General features: G+C 40.6%; 1 protein-coding gene across 29 annotated transcripts in view; it reads left to right on the top strand.

The window, feature by feature from the left end:
- The window catches only part of cacna1ab (calcium channel, voltage-dependent, P/Q type, alpha 1A subunit, b), a 255351-nt gene extending 250273 nt beyond the window's left edge, over nucleotides 1-5078 (top strand). For 28 of the 29 annotated variants that reach the window (XR_013653298.1, XM_078940252.1, XM_078940306.1 and 25 more), the window contains one exon: nucleotides 502-5078. Coding sequence is in view for 28 of the 29 variants with exons in the window: in XM_078940252.1 (XP_078796378.1) it covers nucleotides 502-1215 (714 nt within the window). In the remaining variant the exon portion in view is untranslated. The remainder of the gene's footprint in view (nucleotides 1-501) is intronic. The other variant, XM_078941220.1, reaches the window with a different exon arrangement.
- Nucleotides 5079-20969: the final 15891 nt, after the last annotated feature.

The following is a 20969-nucleotide window of genomic DNA, read 5'->3' on the forward strand; positions in this document are numbered from 1 at the left end:
ATTCCTAACCATAACTTTGTACTATTTGTATTTGTATTTATTTATTTAAGGGACAATGCATACAACAAACAGTGTAGAATACTCTAAAGGTAATGAGACACTGTAAATATGCAGGATTGTAGCCTATGCTAATTTCCATCCTCTGTCCCGTTCTGACCAGCTTATGTAAGCAACAGTTTAAGCTATTTTCATACTCTTACTTATGGATATCAATCTCTCTTTTTTGTTATACTTTTTTTTATTTGTCGCTGTTTCTATCTTTCTATTTTTCTTCAACCTGACGTGTTGCTTCTTGATGTGAATTTGTTGCTTCATCACTGCGTTTTTTGAATAATTTTCGATGGTGTATTCTATCTATCTATCTATCTATCTATCTATCTATCTATCTATCTATCTATCTATCTATCTATCTATCTATCTATCTATCTATCTATCTATCTATCTATCTGCTATATGTTGTTGTGGTGCATTTTGATTTTCCTTGTTTACATTTTGCCATAGGGCAGTAGTTCAGTGAGCGGTAGTCCAGTCCCCTCTACCTCGGGGACCAGCACACCACGGAGGGGCCGACGCCAACTGCCACAGACACCCGCTGTCCCACGTCCGCATGTTACCTACTCCCCAGCTGTTCGCAAGCCCAGCTATGGCCCCCCCGGGCAAGGTCGTCTGCGGTCTCCCTCCCCCCGTCACTTCTCCCCACCGGACCATGACAGAGGATACCATCATCGACCCTCATCTCGCCACGCTTCTCCACACCACGTCGGATCCTCATCCCGACACGGCTCACCCCGCTCACCCCGGCGTCAGTCCCCTCGCTCGCCTCTACATGGGTCACCGAGGTCCCCTCACAGGAGTCGCTGGAGTGGGCCCCCACCTGGCGATAGCCTAGAGGGTGATGGATCATTCTATGAGAGAGATTATGAGTACGAGCAGCACCATGAGCCTCCAGCATACGAGCAGAGTCTCTCCCATGGCAATCCTCACCCACATGGGGGGAATCCTCATCCACACCCACGCTCACCAAGAACTGCCCGTCATGGGCCCCTTCCACCCCCTCACCCGCGTAGAGTACCCAATGGATACCGTTCATCCTCACCTTCCCCTCAGCGACGGGGACCACCAGGGGCACCCCACCACCGGCCTGTCCATGCCAGAGGGCCCCGCAAGGGTCTGCATGAACCCTATAGTGAGACGGACGAGGACGACTGGTGCTAGCAATTACTGAAATACCAACAGTAGATGAGAATAACCTCTTCCAATGCTCTGGACTTGACTATCAAGACTTTTCTTAAAGCAGTGGTCATGTGTATTTAGGAGGGGTTGGATACTCCAAAGCTCTCTACCTTCACCCCTCAGACTTAAAATAAGATGAAGGGTGGGAAGTAGGGGTGTGAAGGTGCTGCAAACAGCCTTTTACTCATTTTGTGTAAGAGTAAAAACCAGCAGCAACAGGAGAAAGCCAAGAGAACTTGGGCAAGGCTAGGGCACAGTTTACCTCCGTCTCTCTCTGACTCAGATAGACACTTCTGAGAAACAGCCTTCACCGTCAAGGTCAGGCTGTGAGAGGACAGCAGAAGTGTAGGAACAGAGAGCAATGGAGGAGCATGAGTTTGGATAAATGTCTTGGTATCGGTGAAGTTTTCAGGCCTAATTGCATTTTTCCCAAACTGTAACCAGGATGCTTAGATGTTTGCTGTCTTTTGTTGGCCAGACTTCCACTGCAGGATAAAAATAAGATGGAACGTGGAGTCAGATTTGACTCGCCTCCAAGACTGACAATGCTTAGAGTAAAATCAAATAAAAAGCCAGGATCCCATAATCCTTACATGCCAAGCTATGCCTCCAGAAAATCAAACTTGAACAGAGAAGAAAATAGTACGACTCTAAAGGTGAAAGTAAGAAGGGGAGAATACCTACTTTCTCTTTAATCTTTTCCTTTCCAAAAGACAGAATCAGGAAGTTCCGCCTACACTGCAAAAACCAGCTAATCCCAGGGCTGGCCGATATTTGATGAGTTTTATCATCTCTGTTTACTGTTACGGACTCCGTGCTGATGGAACTGCTGTGACATCACATCCTGTCCACGAGGAAGTGGCAGTGGGTGAGGCACAAAGTGGGCTCACTTCCTGTTCAGGTGTGCTTGAAGGACGGGCTCAGGTAACAGAGGAAGGTGACCTGACAGGAAATGACATCACACGGTTGATTGCGCTTAAGGAAAGGAATGGAGTGATCGGGGAAAAAGAAGTTTCTTCAGTATTTCTTCTGTCAAATACTTCTTGTTCTTGTTATTCGAACATTGGAGCTTGGTTCTTCTGTTGCATTCGCTCAGCATCCTTTGATCTTTTTCGCAATCCAACACTTGATGGAAACCTGCATGACTGATAAAATACCTATTAGAAAGGAAATTTAAATGGCGTTTGTGGGACCTGGGGCTTTCAAAAAATTTTAGACTTAGGTCTTTAAAAGAAGTTCCCTTCTTTCAAACTCTTTCTCTACTACATGTCAAAAGTTTTGGATTTCTTTCAGTATGAACTGGGCAGTTTTGTTTGTTTCAGTTCTCTACAGAATGCTTAGTTCAAACAATCTATTAGGTGACAAAAAAAAATGTGCACGCTCACATTAATGCATCCTATGGTGCTTGAGAATCAAGAAGGAGAAAGAGTGGAGGAACAAACCTCCACAAAACTTAATTTATTGCTATATTAATGATAACAGTTTTATGAATTTAAATGTCAATGCAAAATGATGGTAACAATGATAATAATACTGGTGATGATTGACTGAATTGACAGATATCTTACTGTAGACTTGTTGTCATGTTAGCTGGAGTTGAAATATGCTATGTTCATGTTGTTTGCATCCTTTATGTTGATGTTACCTGCTCAATGACGTTTACTGAGTTTCTGATGCCTTCTGCAACAATTTGGAGCTATAGGCTTGGGAACATTCACTCTAGAAGTATTGCGTGTTGTAACGCAATTCTTACAATACATATTCTCTAGAAATGTGGAGGTGGAGGTCAGAGGAGTCTCAGCGTATGACCTGCAATGACCCTCATGGTCAGTCCTCTTTTCAAGCCAACCCAAAGATCTCTAACTCATGTTCACAGCAAGGAGTTAAACCAATGTCTAGATTGGAAACGAGAATGATGACCAAAAAAAGGGGGTTAGGTTTGATTGCGGGGCTTGAACTTACTAAGGGAGATCAGTTGCCAGCAATGGATCTCCCATGTTGGTACAGGGTCGGTGTCAGACAGTGTTGTTTTCCGCACCTGGGGACAGCATTCAGCGCACCCTTTCTTCCCCCTCTACAGTTCAGTCTCTCGGCCACATCCTAGAATGCAGTCCTGTAGTGAAAGATTAATCTTATATCGTTGTAAGATATAAAGGTCCCATTCCGAGCCGGGAAACCTGGATGTGACCAGAGAGACCCCAACATGTGTCTATTTATAAGTCTTCTTTGTGCCTGTCTGAGCCAGCGCTGATCCCTTAACCCAACTCCTTGACCCCTCAGTCCCTCTTTTTTCTCTAATCACTCCACACTTCTCACATGAAAACCTACTCTGGTATCCATAATGAGTTCATTTCCTTTTACATCAGCTCTTTAAGGCTTTTTAGACAGTGACACTGAAGACACACCTTACAGCAAACAGAGCTACAAATCGTCCTTTTATTTTTGTCGAGGGGGGATTTTAAAATTCTTCAAAACAAAATAATAAAATATAGATGAAGATTAATTATTACAGATGAATAGATATAATACTGTATATGTAGTTATAGATGTAATACAACATATAGTAGAGTTTCATAGATTTATCTATTTTGCCTACTCATTACTCGTTAAAGTCAAGACCTCTCACCAATTTCTTTGCGGTTTCAAAAGCCAGCAAACTAACCCCCAGTCCACATATTTTGACTCTATGCAGACTTCCCAAGCAACTACAATGTATTATTTTGAAGGACAAAACTACTGTGCTGGGACACTGAACGACACACGAGGTGTACAACAACCTGCAGGTTTAAGGTAATGTTGGGATTAACTAGACTTTAGCACAAGTCACCTGACATTACACCTCGCAGGGGGATTTTTCACATTTGAGAGCGTCTTTTTCCCTCCCTCCTGCGTCTGATCATTTTGCTGTTGACAGATTTCTCTGCTCTCCTGTGTTGCCTCCTGGCTATGAAGTTAAGACTAGCAAAGGAAATCGGGGGGATGGGACGCTTAGGTGATGATAGATCTAGCATAAGCAAAGGGGTGTGTGCAAGGAAACCTGTCCACCCTCACCTCGCATGCAGAGAGGTTGACGGTTCTTCTCCAGAGCCCCTGTTAGAGCCACAGTGCCTTCTGTATCCGAGCCACATCCATCACCCCCCAGTCTCCTAAATTACAGTCTCTCTTACCCATCAGCCCCCTTGCCTTCTGTAAGTAGTTGTGTTCATCCACACAACGCCTTAAAATCAAGTCCTGCAGGCTCCTGTGTTGGTGTACCATCAAGGAGAGTGCTGATTCAGACAGAAGGCTGTGGTTGGGAAACAAATCAAGAGGCTAGTCATGATGCAGGAAATTAGTATCACATTTAAGTTCCCAATTCAAACATGTGTTGCAGTTTTTGCCAAAAAAAATCACAAGATCCTCACAGTTTGAATCAGATCTGTTTGGTTTTGACTTTATGCGACTTGATGACCTTCGTTTCCAATTTGTGCCAGCAGTCTAGCAGTTTTTATCTAGCTTTGGTTTGGCGCTTTGGTATGAGGCCATTCAGTGCCCAAGTGCACCTAAATGAGGTTTTAGTGAGAGGTTTACAGAGGTGTGAAACTGTTTGCTTACTTCTCAGGTCCCTCTACTGTTAGGTAGCTAGTTAAACAATGTATGGAAGCAACAGCTGCAAAAGAAGACCGTCTTGGACTGAGTTATTGTATGGTTTTACTTGACTTGGCATTAGACATACTAATGTAACCCCACCCTCTTTTTTTCCCCCCCGACCCAAGAACTCCGCACCTCCCATATTGCCACAAACGGCCTGCTGAATGCACCAACCCTCAACACCAACTGTGTTGACTGAAAAAAAAAAAAAGAAACAGAATTCGATCTCGGCTCCACAACACCACGTCCATAATTGTAACAGCAAATCCAAAATGGCTGACTCACATCGCCGCCTTTGCGTGAAAGCATGTTGTTTGTGCACTTTTTCGGGAACTAACCCCATCCTTTCAAATGAAAAAAGGTTTTTGTTCTTTGGTTTCTTTCATTTGTATTTTTTGCTCAATCATCTCTTTTTCCACCTGTTGCCCACTTTCCCTCTTGCTCTCGACGTCTGACAAACCATTTTTGCTTTTCTACTTTCCTGTGGCCTGAAGGAGAAACTCATTACTCATTAGTTCAGTCGGCTGTGAAATTGTGTCAGTGAGTTGGTTGGGAGGCAATGTGTTGACACAAACATAAAAAGGGCTCTCTTTTAAAAAAAGATCTACTCATTGGGTATTAATGTACAGTAGGGCTGCCAGAAGTTGTGCTTATGTAGCTAAACCCATGCTGTGGTCTCCCCTTTGTACAGCACTAAGTGTGTGCATGCGTGTGTGTGATGGGGGTGGGTGGGGTTAAAAGGAGAGGAGTGGCAAGAGTTTCATGAAGTGGGGACAATGGTGGGGTTAAAAAATGTAATGTTTGAGAGGGCAGCAGAGAAGTGTTTTTAATACACAATTTCACAATGGCACTGGATCACTTTTCAGGTTCACCTTCCTTCATCTCACCTGCATTCAGCCACAAACTGAAGGGGTGGGGCTATGGCTGCCACAGCGACATTTTACTCTGAATATGTTTCCAAGAATGTGCTTAAGAATGTATGTTTTTTGTTTTTAGGGCTGAAACTAATTGAACCATAAAACCGTATTCTGAAAATACGAAAAACAGTTATATATGCATTTTTTCTGACATCAGGCTGCGTTCACACGGCACTTGGCAGCGCTCGTTCAAGTGACCACTTTAAATAAAAAGTCTACGTAAACGTGCAATCTGCGTGTTTCAGACTTCAAAACTTTCATAACTTTTGACACTAGACTAGTTTCTATAACCATTCCCAGGCTATACATACAAAATGTGTGGCCTTGAAAGTTAAACCAGGTCAAACTTTGAACAATCAAGGACACTTGGAAGTGACAAATGGATGACGTCCCTTCTAATTCATGGAAGTTCCAAGAATTTGAAAATTGATCATGGAACGGACATTAATAATTGCGTTTTGTGACCGGCTGAACAAAACTTATATCAAAAGAATATGCATCTGGGATGGTTTTCTTAGAGGTCAGATAAGTTTATTCTCCTAAATGACATAATTTATGTCCCTAAAGTCACACATGGAAAGTCACACATGGTAACCAAAGAGTATTGTCCCTTTGTTGTTTAGCACTTGGTTTGATGGTTTCAGCTCTAATCGTGTGTGTTTGTATGTGATCTGCCTATCCATCGGCATGTCATGTTTGTATGAGTGTGTCCTCCTCATACCGTCAGCTACAGTGGGTAACCCTTAGTGCCTTACACTGTACGGGGCATGAAGATTCCTCCAGCTACATCGGATGCCCTTGTCCCTCTCTTTCCTCAGAGCCTGAATGGGGTTGTGTGTGTGTGTGTGTGTGTGTGTGTGAAAAGGAGATAGTGATTCGGGGGGGTTAATTGAGAAATCATCTCACTTGCCTCACCCTGTGACCCCCTCTTGTCCTGTTCCATCGGATGTATGTTTTGGTTGTGTGATCTTTGTGTACATAAACCATAAAGTTTATGAAAAACTCATTGTGTTCATATCTGATTGTCTCGCCGTGACTCATTTTTCCTCCTAATGGTTCTGCCAACATACAAACATGTCATACCATGTGTTGACACGAGGCTGCAGGGTTGAGCAGCCATTGTCTTCAACAGCATGAGTAACAAGTGAGTCCATGTTGGGGGGCAGATTCAGTGGGAGACCGCCTGTCATGTCAGCCGCATACAAATGTGTCTCTTTATGGAGCCAAGTAGGTCTAAGGAGTGAGTAATGATTTTTGCACAGCAATACTGCATTTACTCTCAATACAGATTAAGCCAGCAAAAATCGTGTTCTAGCAGATACATATTATTGCTTTGAGAAGTTGTAGATGTAGCAAACACAGCTTTGTAATAGTACCTAAATAAATGCAATGATATGCACCTCCCAGAAAACAAAGCATCTGTTTGAAACTAATCTGTAACACTTTTTTAGAAACCTAAAACCCTGCTTGGCTCCAAAATCTTTTTCTAATTTTTCAATAAAATCTCAGAGTCGTGAGTAAAATGTCTCCTGTCGCTATTAGAACCCCTATAGCCCCTTTCTTGTTTTTTTCTTCCATTCTTTCTGCAAATCTGTCTTTTCTTTTCCTTCAAACTCTTAGACACCAGTTTCTTTAACAGGGATTTATCCTCAGCATTTTTCTCTAACATGATTAATTACAGAAAATGTCATCAGAAATCTGCTTTGTTTGTAGTTAAAAATGAATTTTTTGTTTTTACTTTGACTTATGAGCGTTTTTTTTTAAATCACAAAAGATTGTACTAGTTATGAAAAAAATTTAGTTAGAATCTTGTCAAAATAAAACAAGTAAAAGCGACTCTAGAATAAAATGGTGGATCATCCCAATCCTGTAGAAGAAAAGCGCTGAGGAAAGTCCTTGGAGCAACCATCTCATCATCCATCTCATTATAAGCCACCCCCATCCAACACTCGACCCAGCAGAAACCAAACCAGTGCCACAGTAGAAAACCATACAGGATTTACTCAGCAAGATTGGGGGGAAAAGGAAAAAAAAGATAGGCATACATGGTAATTTAAGATAAAAGAGAAGTATTTAAAAACAGATTTGCATGTGCAATGTGCATGCCAATTTGTGGGGTAACAAGTCAACTTCAGGAACTTATAAAAAATAAAATAATACGTATAAAGAAAAAAGTATATGTATATATATATATATATATATATATATATATATATATATATATATATATGTATGTGTAAAAATATATAGAAAGATAGATGTTTTTAAGAGCGACGTGTTTCTTTTTTCTTCTATTTTTAAAAACAAAAAACATTTTAAAAAATATGTCTTAAAAGGAGTAAAAGTTAAAAAAAAAAGAAAAAAATCATCCACACAAAAAAATGATGATAAAATGAAAAGAGCATTTGTTACATTACTTTCACGGATAGAAAACACTTGAACTCATGATACAAGGGGCTGGTAAAGATGATTTTCAAAAGAAGACAATGCATACATAACTTTTCCTTGATGAAAAACAAACCCTTTCAGAGTAAAGAGTTGCCTGAAAATGAATCTGGTGATGTTATTCCCATTTATTCTGGCTATGAAGTCCCGTCTTTCTCTCTCCCCCTCTTTTCTCTTTCTTTGACCATCCCTTTCTCTTCTTCTGTTTCTTTCTCTATCTCTGCTGTTTCTAAAAGTGCATTTTGTAATTTCAAACTGAATTCTTCCTAAAGAAACTGAATAAACCAGAGAGAATGCATTCTAACATCTGCGTCGTCATTGATTCTGCACCCACTTAGCCACTGTGCAATCCTAGGCACTTTAACATTGGGAGTTGGGTCTAATAGACCCACTAGACAGTGCGCTGAACCTTTTTTCTTTAATGATTTGTGAAATCTCACTGGTGTCCATGGATTACATGAAATCTTTCTACCATTGTCCACCTTTTTCATGGTAGGAATAACATGTCAATGCAAGGGTGGGGTCATCTAAGATAGCACAAGGGCTCGACACATCAGAACACTTTTATTAGCCTTACAGGGTGGAAGCCTATTTACAGTATGTGGACAGTGTGATGTGGCAGTATATTCTATCACAATTTGGAGAAAGTGATGAGACAGTAAGTTCCTAGTTATTTTGTCACGTTGTTCTAACCACATTTTTAAAGACAGTCAATTCAAAAATATAATAAAAGGGAGAACTTGGAAGGAAATAGTGAGTTGAAAGGAGTACCGTTAGATAGAAAAATTAACTGCACGTTTTTCTTGACAGTTTCTTACGAATCATCTTGTGCTGTCCTCTGATACAGGATCATGTTTGGCCCATGGCTGTGTAATAGTAAAGTAAAAGATGAAAACTTTCAGTAACGGGAAGGGGGGCAGGTTTAACAATCTCACTCACAGCTAAAGAGGTGAAATTCTGATCAGCTACTGCTGCTCTGTAGAAACTATGTTCTATAAAAAAACACAGATTTTGATTTTGGCTAAAAACGACATAATCATACTCAAACAACCACTGTGAACACTTTTACAATAGATCAAAAGATTTGTTTAAAATAGTTCTACTGTAGAACATTGTCAGAGGTCAGAGCTCTGTCTCTCCCTCTGGTCATCGTCGGGAACTGTCTTCTGAGGTCTAACCACACTACAGCTCCCTCTCCTGACACTGTGTCTGACTCTGTTTGCCCGCTGCGTGATCCGACTCTCGCCTGGATCCTAACTACCCTGTCTCTCCTCTGATGAGCCTGTTATTGACCCCTGCCTGCCTGACCCTGATTTAGCGTTGTGGACTTTTGGCTGAGCTAATAAACCTGTTGCGTTTTGATCCAGTCTTCTGCCTGTTCTTGAGACAAACTTATCTTTTTAGTGAAGTTTCAAATGCGTTTTCCATCTGTGTTGCAAAACTTTATCTTCATGAAGTATTGATGACCACATAGGTACTCATACTTTCCCTTGATAATACATGGACCTTTTCATTGACTTGTGAGTGTAGAATCCAATGTTGTAGAACAGCAGTAACTGGCTGTGTTTCAAAGATGTTGATAACCCACCAAGTGCAAAAATATAGGTCTAGTGACTATGTCTGTCTCAGTTACTACAATTGATTTCATGCTAACACTAATGTTTGTTCACCTTTCTTCAGCTTTCACTGAGTCGCACAGGTGGTTTGGCAGAGATTTTTACACTGCATGCCATTCATGACACAACCCTGTATTTTATCCAGGCTGGGGACCACCAGCACATGCTAAAACTGATAATTGCTTACGGTATTTTGTGTGAACCATATCTGAAATTAATATTATTTTTCATCTATAGAGATGAAAACTATAAATATATACCAATCTGACTGTTATGAAAGGGATTTCATCAGCCAAGCTTTTGCAATAATTCAAAGATCTGAGCAGTGAGCATCATCTGATTGGCTTCCTCCTCCTCTTCCTCCTCTGTCTGCGTTTTGCACCACGTCACTGATGAGTGCTGTGAAAAACAAACCCCCCCTACCTGCACCCTCACATGTACACTTTGCTGTGACTCCTTTTTTCCTTTTTTGTCCTTGCTGCTCCTGCAACCATGCCTTTTACATCTGTCCATCCTCCTCCAGCTCTCTGCGTGTTCATGTGACAGCCTATTCTCCATCTTCAAAAAAACACTGCTCTCACACAAATAAAAACAAAAACAACAAGCAGATTTTGGGAGAAAGGAAACAATATCTGCAGGCTTGAAGGTCACTAAAATCTTCACCTCCAGCAATTACAATGTGCACGTGAACCGTGAACACACTCCTCTGTGCCCAGATGTATCCGTATCCCTCTGCAGCACGGTCTTAAAATAGCCACCACCTCCCACATTCTGTCGGCCGCCTGCATCCGTGCATCACTTCCTGTCTGTGCCAGCTCTGCTGCCAGACACGCTCCGGTGCACACGCACACACACACACATTCATCACCACCAGCCCCTGCAATGATTCATGGAGATGGTGAGAGTGAAGAGCTCAGTCATTGACACCTTTGACATGTTTTTGTCCAATTGAAACAGAGAACGGTGCACCCCCCCACCCCCCCCCCTTAGAGAAACGCAGTGACTGATGATATTCATGGCTTCCTGTTCACTTCTACCACACAGAATTGAATTGAAACATCTCTGTTTTCTATGTATTTAATTAACAATTTCAAAAAAATGGCTCATAAAAAATTCATTTGCACTTTAGGCAGACATTTATTTAACAAAATATGTAAACAAGAACAGGCGTTTCATCTTGAAAGGCAAATCATAATAATGGAATAGATGACACTAACATAGATGCAGACTTCACTACTGTAACGCATTGATGCTTATTTAACTTCATGGCACAGAGGAGGAATCTAGTATTTTTTAACTGTGTGTTGTGGAACAATTCCACCAAGCCCGACATAAGACCGAGCAGCACTTCTTTTTCTGCGTTACTGTCAGTAGCAAATACTGATATAAACAAACACAGTGCCTTCTAGAGAATGTTGCTATTTATTCTAAAAAATACTGTATATATACGGCCACACCGACTTGAAAAGCGCATTCAAGAAACCGCTAAACGCAGGTTCTTGATTGCACATTTAGCTCATTATGTTCACACTGGATCAGCAGGGAGGGGCTTCTTCTTCTTTTACTTTTTCTACTGTTCTTACTAATGCACATCCACCACCTACAGTTGGAAGAGGCTTGATGCTCCAGGCTTTTTCTTTCACAGCTCTATTCTTTTCCTCTATTCTTGATCATTTATTTATCATTTAGTTCTCTGTGCCTCAGTTTGGTGCTCTCTTTACACTCCCCTCCGGGGGAGCGGGAGTAATTCCAGATTCCAATTGGTGCTTCTGTACCTGTACTTGGCTGTGAACCCTGCCTCCAGCTTGTGTCGCGCCCCCAGCCGACACCCAAATCCATCTGGATGAAGCCCATCTGCTGGAATATTTAAACATGTAGTTTTAGAGTTATGCTAATTCCTCTCTAAGAGTTCTGGCACATCGCCTATCCATCCTGGGAGAGGATCCCTCCTTCATGTGGACATCCCTGAGGTCTCTTCTTTTTTTTTTTCGGAATCTGGTTTATTTTTTAGTTGAGTTTGAGTTTTTCCTTACCGAGAAGGAGGGTCTAAGGCCAGTGATGCCCAGTTTAGTTTAGTCTGTTTAGTTAAGCCATTGCCTACTAAAGTTCTTCAAGATTTCATGTTTATTATGCAATTACCGATATGAAGCCCATTGAGACCACTATTGTTGTAATATTGGGCAATATAAATAATCTGTAACGCTTTATAATAAGAGTCCTTAATAAACTATTTGTAAGACATTAACAAGCACTAGTAATGTTTTAGTAAGCTGCTTATAAGTACATTAATTAGCATTTGTAAATGTCTTACAACTATTTACAAGTTTAATTAAGTTGTTTATAAATACATTAAAATATTCCTTAATAAACTACTTATAAGACATTAACATGCATGAGTAATGTGGTATTAAGCTCCTTATAAAGACATCTATTAGCATTTGTTAATCCTATTTACAAGCTATTTATAAATTGCTTGTATGGAATTAATAAATATATTAACAGTGTTCTTATTAACAGTTTATTGAGTGTTTTGCAGCCCCCCCCCCCACCAATCTTCCACCAGAGGGGGAGACAGAGCTCTGACTTCTGACACTTCTATTGAAAAAATAGTAATAAACAGTTATTACTCAGTCATTCTATCTGTCAAAGTAACCATTCTTTCTCAGATATTTTTTTCTGAACATCCTCCTTCTAATCCCAATTTTTAAATTATTTTTTTCTTTATGCAAGTTATTCAAGTTATAAACTGCCCAATCAGATACCTCAGTAAAAGTATTTGGTGCCTGTTCGCTCCGACCTTGAACGTTTGATTGACAGATTCTCCAGAGCCGCCGTCAGTGGAAGGGGTGTGGACTTTAAACAAGCTTACTCCAGACTCGCGACAGTAACTGCCCTAGAAACATTGACTCAGACCGACTTAGACCAATTAGTGTCGGCTGGCTCCAAATGGCATCGCTTACATCGTGGAAAATGGCGACAAAATTGGCTTCATTTCGCTGGAGCCGGAGGTAAGGCATTTTCTATGGGTGAAGTCATACCCAGCTCTGTCCATCTCTATTTACAGTCTATGGTTAAAAACAACTGGAAACATCAAAGATCAATCCCTTTTTTTCTTCCAAATTAATGAATTGAGCACTTTATGCTTTATGTCATCCATGCAACACTAGTGGATGGATTTGTGTCATGTAGCAATTCAGGTTTTACTACCCAGAATCCTTATCTGTACATTTTATTTGTATGTGGGACACATTCCCATCTACATACATCTGCTCATGACTCACCCTGATTTTATCTGCCTCTATAACCAGCAGCATCACCGTGTTGGATGCATGCATGCATCCTGTGACATTTCTTCTTTGCTTTTTATAGCTCTGAGAAGCAGCTCCGTGTCAATGAGGCTGCCGGGAGTCCATCTGCATCTTCCTCACATAGCGTTGTATTCTTTTGCAAGCCCCTTCTACAGGCCTCACTAAAATGCTTGTGGCAGAAGTGGAGAAGGTTTATCTTTAGTCATCAGGAAATATTAGAAGCGGTTTATATTCCATTGATTTGTCAGAGAAGTTGCATTCTATTTTTAAGTCTTTGACATCCGTTGATAAAGGAATAGATGAGTGAATGATTTAACAAATAGGTCATCTTAAAGGTAAAGCTAAAAATCACCTCATCCTGGTTTGTAGCTGCAGCCGAAACCGTTACATAAACAAACTGATTTCACCCTTTAAGCACTCAATGCGTCTGAGGCTCTGAACATTGCTGCTCTGTGTTTTGACCCAGTCTTATTACATCACTGCCGTGCCCCAAAACCTCACTAAAAAAGGTGGATTAATCTGCTGCTTAAAATAGCATCAAACGCAGCATTTTGTTCTGTTTGAGTAATCTCTGCAAAACTTCAGATTGAGGATCAGACTTCTTAAATGAAGCACATAGACTCTTTTGTTGTTTTTGTTGTTCTTGAAAAGTCAGGAAAAACGGCTACAATGCAGGAGACTGCTGCTAGGACAACAACGTAATGGATCTTTGACACAAATTTGAATTACTGTATACATACAGATCAACTCTATAATGACCCCTTCTGTGAGAGCAAAACATTCAATCATCACTCAACAGCAGATTTTGTTAGAGACAGATGGGAAGCAACATTTCGCTGCTTTTAGACGGCTCCCCATCTTTATTTTGTGTAATGTAGAATGCATGAACAGATGCATTTTACTATATTAATCAAAACGTTTTTCTGTTTTAACAATTTAGTTTAAAACCAAACTGAAACTTTTAATTTGTAAAAATATATTATACATAGATTAATATTTTTATTATTAATTGGTTCGTTTTTCTTTAGTTTAGAATAACTTACAGCTAATTAAACCCAAAATTGTGTCTTAGTTCATTTTAATATAAAATATGGGTTAACATGGTGTCACAATTCAGTTTTAACTGTTGTTTTCCTGATCACACACTGGTCTGTAAGTCTGAATCAGTACAATCATCAAGAAGTTTATGCTCTTTTCTAATGTCCAGAAGATCATTGACACCCCAAACAAGGAGGACACAAAAGGTCACAGAAGCTGGCTGTTCCCAGAGTGTTGTTGTAAGCAATAATAGAAAGTTGAAGGTGGAAAAAAAAATGGTAGAATTTGATTCACGAAAAAGTAAGCTGCTGCCTTGAGAGGAATTTGACGACAAGCTAAGTTAGGAATTTGGAAGAGGTTCTCAGAGAGTGGAATGCTGCTTCACTCAGAACTCTAAACCACACAGATGGTTCCAGGCACTACATTCTTTAAGCCTTAGTCACATGCACTTGTACAGGGGGTTAAACCATGCAGGTGTTCCAGGGTTTTGGGGTTTATGGAGGGTCATAGAGAGGAGTGACTGCATCTTAAAGACCCGCTCCGATAAAAGTTGTGTTTTTGGTTTGTAACGTGCTTGTGGCATTTTTCTGGGGATGTAGGATACACATTAAAAATTTACGTTTTTTACCAGGAGCCATGGTGAGGTGCAATGAGCTGATGTTGATTCCGAAACAGGGGAAACAACAGAACTAGTTGGGAAACGTTGTATAGGATTCATTTGTGTTTATAGAGAGTAGTGCGCCCAACTGTTCAAACACAAGTGACATCTGAACCCTGGTTCGACCAAACAATGCATTCGACGCTTCATACTTCATTAACCACGTGACCTGCGCTAGTTGATACACTCTCCAAAACATTGTGTCGAACCACTCTGCTTCACGAAGATGAAACAAGCACCGAAGTGTCCGTGTCAAACGGGCCATCCCTAATTAAGACAAAGAATAGCAAGACAAATGCATTTATCTAAGAATCTGAAATAATAAACTTAAAAAAAAAAGTGTGCAGTGCCTGGGGTTTACCGCCATTTTTTTGTGGGTAGGGTGTGTGTAGTATTTGCTGCCATCACATACTCACACAGAAATCTAAATCTTAACATGTGGGATACTGTCTAAATTTCAGTCAAATTGACCTTAACGATTAGAACACACAACCAAACAGATAACATTTTACTAATATAGAATAGAATGAAAAATACATCCCAAGTAACCCTTGTGCCATCCTAGGCACTTTACCATTGGGAGTTGTGTCATTTATACCCACAAGACAGTGTACTGAACCTTTTTTCTTCAATGATTTGTGATCTTCACTGGTGTCCATGGATTACATGAAATCTTTCCACCTTTATCCAGCTTTGTCATGGTAGGGAGAACACGTCAATGTAAGGGTGGGGTCATCTTAGATAGCACAAGGGGTATAGAACACTTAGAAATGTTATAACCCAAATAATAAATCTTACAATTAACAAGTGAAAAAAATTTGCTGCTCAGCAAAGGAGTCAATTTTATTTTCTCAGATATTTTAACTGAGTTGTGTGGTTCAGAATGAAATGTCATTTGGGTCTGCCACAAAGGGATGTTGGGACATATTTTTCCCTTAGAAGAAATCATCTTTCAAAGTTGCATTTTGTATTAGCTTTTTTTTAACTTGTCCCGTCCAACAGCTCAGCAAACAGATGAGAGCTGAACGCTTCTTGTGTTGGACATATTTTACTTTTACAACAGGGGTTATGAATCTTCCTAATCACCAGAGGTATGTCTGAATAAAACCCTTTTGTAATCTAGGCCAAATTTTATTAATCTCAATCAAATTTGTAATATTTTTGTGTTGGACCGGACGGAAAAGGAAAGGAGGGAAGAAGAGAGAGATGTTGGAGGGGGGAGGGGGGATAGGAGGGTGATTATAGAAGGGGAGGGGGGTAAAACCATGAAGCAGCATAAAGAAACGAGTTGCTCGATCTTTATAATCATTACGGTTAGGTTCAGATGTAATACAAATCTAGAAGTGGCCTTTTTACACCCACACTCAAATGTTATAAACACACCTGTTGACTCCAAAAATGTTCACATGTCAACATGTACACAATACAAATAATATTCACACACGCATGCTTAAAACCAACCAGTGTGAAACATTTCATTCAGTCACGCAAACTATTTGTTCAAATGTGAAATAACACCTGTGCTCGAGCAAGTGTTCATGTTCGTCTAAGGTGGAAGATGGAATGTAAAGAAGGAGGGAGAGTACCCAGTCCTCCCCATACCAAGACCCCGCCGGAGCTGCAGCAGGGGCAAGGACCACAACCCACACCACAGGGACACGGACACCCCCGGGCTCAGATGTAATGTAGTCCCCGGCTTTTGGTCTTGCCAGAGAACCCAGAGATCCCTCTCCCTGCTTTAAGAGAGGGCCGCCGGCCCAGGAAGCCAGCACCCATGGTGCACGGCCGCCGTCACCGAGGGCCTAGTACCCCCTCCAGGGATGGGGTAGGAGATAAATGGTCCGAGGTCCCACCTTCCTTGTGAAATGTATGTGTGTGTATTTGTAAGCACGTGTGTGTGCATGTATGTGTGTGTGTGTGTGTGTGTGTTGGAGTGTACATTTTTAAGGGGTAAAGGGTTTGTACTAAGGGGTACAGTTAAAATTGGCGGGTAGGGCACTGAGAGGATATCTGCCGCTTGCTGGCAGTGATGTCCAAGCACCCCCCCTACCTACATGTCTATAGTGCAATTAAAACCGAGAGGGGAGGGGCCGTTTTCACACGACAACCATGGGAAGGGGACCACTGCCAAGTAGCTCCTCCCCCCAAGGTGCATCGCAGGTTGAAACCCCCCCATCACCCTTATAAGTGATTATATGAGGAAGAGGGTAAGTCTTAAAAAAGAAAAATATTTTATTTACACTATATTATCAAAAGTATTTGCTTACCCGTCTTGACTCACATATGATTGAAGTGCCATCCCGTTCCTAACCCATAGAATTCAATATGGTGTCAGTTTACCTTTTGCAGCTAATACAGCTTCAACTATTCTGGGAAGGCTGTCCATAAGGTTGAGGAGTGTGTTTATCCCTTGTGCTATCTTAGATGACCCCACCCTTACTTTGACGTGTTCTCCCTACCATGACAAAGGTGGATAAAAGTGGAAAGATTTCGTGTAATCCATGGACACCAGTGAGGTTCACAAATCATTGAAGAAAAAAGGTTCAGCGCACTGTCTTGTGGGTCTAGATGACCCAACTCCCAATGTTAAAGTGCCTAGGATAGCACAGCGTTACAGGAATTTTTGACCATTTTTCCTAAAGTGCATTGGTGAGGTCACACCCTGATATTGGTCAAGAAGGTCTGGCTCTCAGTCTCCGCTCTAATTCATCCCAAAGATGTTCTATCGGGTTCATGTCAAGACTCTGCAGGCCAGTCAAGATTATCCACACCACTCTGTCATCCGTCTGAATGGATCTTGCTTTGTGCACAATCATGTTGGAAGAGGAAGGGGCCCACTCCAAACTGTTCCCACAAGGTTGGGAGCATGGAATTGTCCAAAATGTTTTGGGTATCCTAAAGCATTCAGAGTTCCTTTCACTGGAACTAAGGGGTCAAGCCCAAGCCCCTAAAAACAACCCCACACCATAATTCCTCCTTCACCAAATTTCACATTAAGCACAGTGCATCCCAAATGTACCGTTCTCCTGGCAACCTCCAAACCCAGACTCGTCCATCTGATTGTCAGATGGAAAAGCGTGATTCATCACTCCAGAGAACGCGTCTCCACTGCTCCAGAGTCCAGTGGCAGTGTGCTTTACAACACTGCATCCAACCCTTTGCATTGCACTTGGTGATGTGTGGCTTAGATGCAGCTGCTCCACCATGGAAACCCATTCCATGAAGCTCTCTGCGTACTGTATTTGGGCTGATCTGAAGGTCACATGAAGTTTGGAGCTCTGTAGTAATATACTGAGCAGAGAGTCGGCGACCTCTTTGCACTTTGCACTTCAGCATCCACTGACCCCTCTCTGTCATTTTATGTGGTCTAACACTTCATGGCTGAGTTGCTATTGTTCCCAAACTCTTCCATTTTGTTATGACAGAGCTGACCATTGACTGTGGAATATTTAGGAGTGAGGAAATTTTACAACTGCATTTGTTGCACAGGTGCTAAAGACAGTACCATGCTGGAATTCTCTGAGCTCCTGACAGCGGTCCATTCTTTCACAAATGTTTGTTAAACAGTCTGCATGCCTGAGTCCTTGATTTTATACACCTGTGGCCAGACCAAGTTATTAGGACACCAACACTTTGATAATATAGTGTATGTGTTTTATATGAATCCAATTACTTTAATTATCTAAAATATTTTGGAATAACATATTAAAGAAAAAGAGGAAAGGGTTTGATGCAAAACTCTGTGTCCACAGACACCCACACACATGTACCAACAAAATACAGCAATTATGATTGCTCTCAGTGTGATGCAAAGTTTGCTTAGTGTGTGATAACTGCTTATTGAAGCCACAATGGGCCTATTTTCCCAACATGTGTGTAATAGTTTCAGACTGGAGCACATGCACTGTGCAAGGACACACTGCTTCCTTATGTGTGGAACACTGTGTACCACTCCTGTCAGATATGACTCTGAATAAATCAGAGCTTGATGGCAAGCAGGCACTGAAAGTCACAGCTTTGGGCCTTTTCTGAGAAGTTTAGCCAAATCAATCCAAATCTGTGTAAATAAGGACTCGTCTTGAGTTTACTGAGTGGTGGGTAGTTTCAGAACAAAATTACTTTGAAGTGGCTTCTACTACATACACAAGCGTGAAGCAAATGTGATGGCAGATGAGTCATTCCACAGACTTCGTCAGAACTCAAAACATGGCGGCTCGATAGAACATGTGAAGTTATATGAGTAATTCTAATTGTTTGACATGTCATCACACTAGCATATGGTAATCTCAATTAATGGATTTTTAAAGCACATTTTTAACACCCCTCACTTCCTGTTTTCCAGGATGAAACATGCCATCACTTCCCTAAATTTCATACCCAAACACTTACTGTAACCTAAGAGGATTTACAAATGAATTTGAAGCACAAACAATACTATCCCCCCCTTATAGCTTGACCCAGATTCTAAAGTTGTTTTGAAATTTTAAGCCAGTGCTGCATATGGCAGAACAGGGTCAGTGTAGTAAAATGGTTCAGCCTTCCATGTTTGTGTCTGTTGGTTGAAATCTCTATGCTCTGCCAGAGCAACTTATTATCCCACACAACTAGCCCGCTGATAAAAGAAATCAAGTGAGAAAAATTCAATTTAAATCAGCTACTAAAGATTCTTTCATTTTCCATATAATTTTTTTAAATCCTCTAAATCAGTAGGTTATTATCCTACAAATTCTACAAACTGTAACACTTCTTTTGTTTCATTCCTGTAATTTAAAGAAGATATTGAAAAAAATGTTAAGCAGCCAGATTTCAAAAAGTTACTAACGCAACCTTCCAAAATTAATCAGAAAAATTAAAACATTCCCGTTTGAGTTATCCAGAAAAAAAGGATCCACAAAAAAAAGGATAAAAAACTGCAGACTATATTACAGAATTACAAAAAAGCATTTTTGTGGTGACAAATAAGCATTTTAGGCACACTGGTTAGCATTTTCTCCACACAAATTCTTGGCCAAAGATTTATTTGCCAGCACAAATTAGAATTTTATGTGTACAAATTAGTATTTTGAGGGCTCAAATTAGTATTTTCTTAGTACAGATCAACAAATGAGTTTTTCTTGAATGCCAATCATGATAGAATTTTGTGTGCACGCTTTAGCATTTTGTGGCCACAAGTTGCCATTTTCTGTGCACACATTTGTAGCCAAAAAAATTGTACTCTGCAAATTAGTATATCAGGGCAAAAATTAGTATTTTATTGGTACAAATTAGAGTTTTCTATGTACAGATTAGATTTTTTTGGTACAATTTATTATTTTCTATGTAGACATTAAATTTTTTTGGGGCACAATTTAGTATTTTGTGGCCACAAAGTAGGAATTGATAAAAAATAGTTCCCTCAAATAATAACTAATTTGTGGCAACAAATTAATGTCATGTCATGTCTCTGTACCTTATCAACTCAAAAATTGAGATTTTATTTTCCAAATGTACATAGAAATTTTTTTTTAACCAAGATTAAAAATCAAAACTTTAATGCTTGCTAGATCCTCAAGCAGCACCATTCATCTGCAGTGCCACTGAATGACCTTAGAAACACTGGAGACCATTGTGAGCAAACACAGCTAATCGCTGGAATCATAACCGCAATGATCATGCATGGAATAAAGAGGAAAAAATGAAGTCAGCAATAACATTTGTGTGTCTTCATCTTCTAAAAAGTAAATGGAGCAAAAAAAACTCCTTTAGCTTGACAAACAGGTATGGTTTTCAGTTTCTGTCAAATTCAACCGCTCATGCCAACAGCAGGTCATCTAAAGCTTGTGTTGTGCAGACAAACAGGTTCATTGCTGAAATGCTTTTTTCGGATCACTTGTGACCCCTTTCACTTGTGGAGATCTTCTGACTCTCATTCAGTGTTTATTTATTTTTTTCTCCTTCCTTTTTTTTTCTCACGGGTTTATCTTTGTTTTGGAAAAAGGTCAAAAAGTGAGTCAGAGAATGACATTTAAGATGAAACCAAACCTCCCATCGCAAGAGTGCTGGCAACCTGAGCAACCAGCACAACCTGATCCGCATCTTCAGTGTCTATCCAGAATGCTCCAACAGAATGCAGGCAGATGTCGGG

This window comes from Oryzias latipes, chromosome 1 (assembly GCF_053564925.1).
Source record: "Oryzias latipes strain Hd-rR chromosome 1, Olatipes_Hd-rR_3.1".
NCBI classification, from domain to species: Eukaryota; Metazoa; Chordata; class Actinopteri; order Beloniformes; family Adrianichthyidae; genus Oryzias; species Oryzias latipes.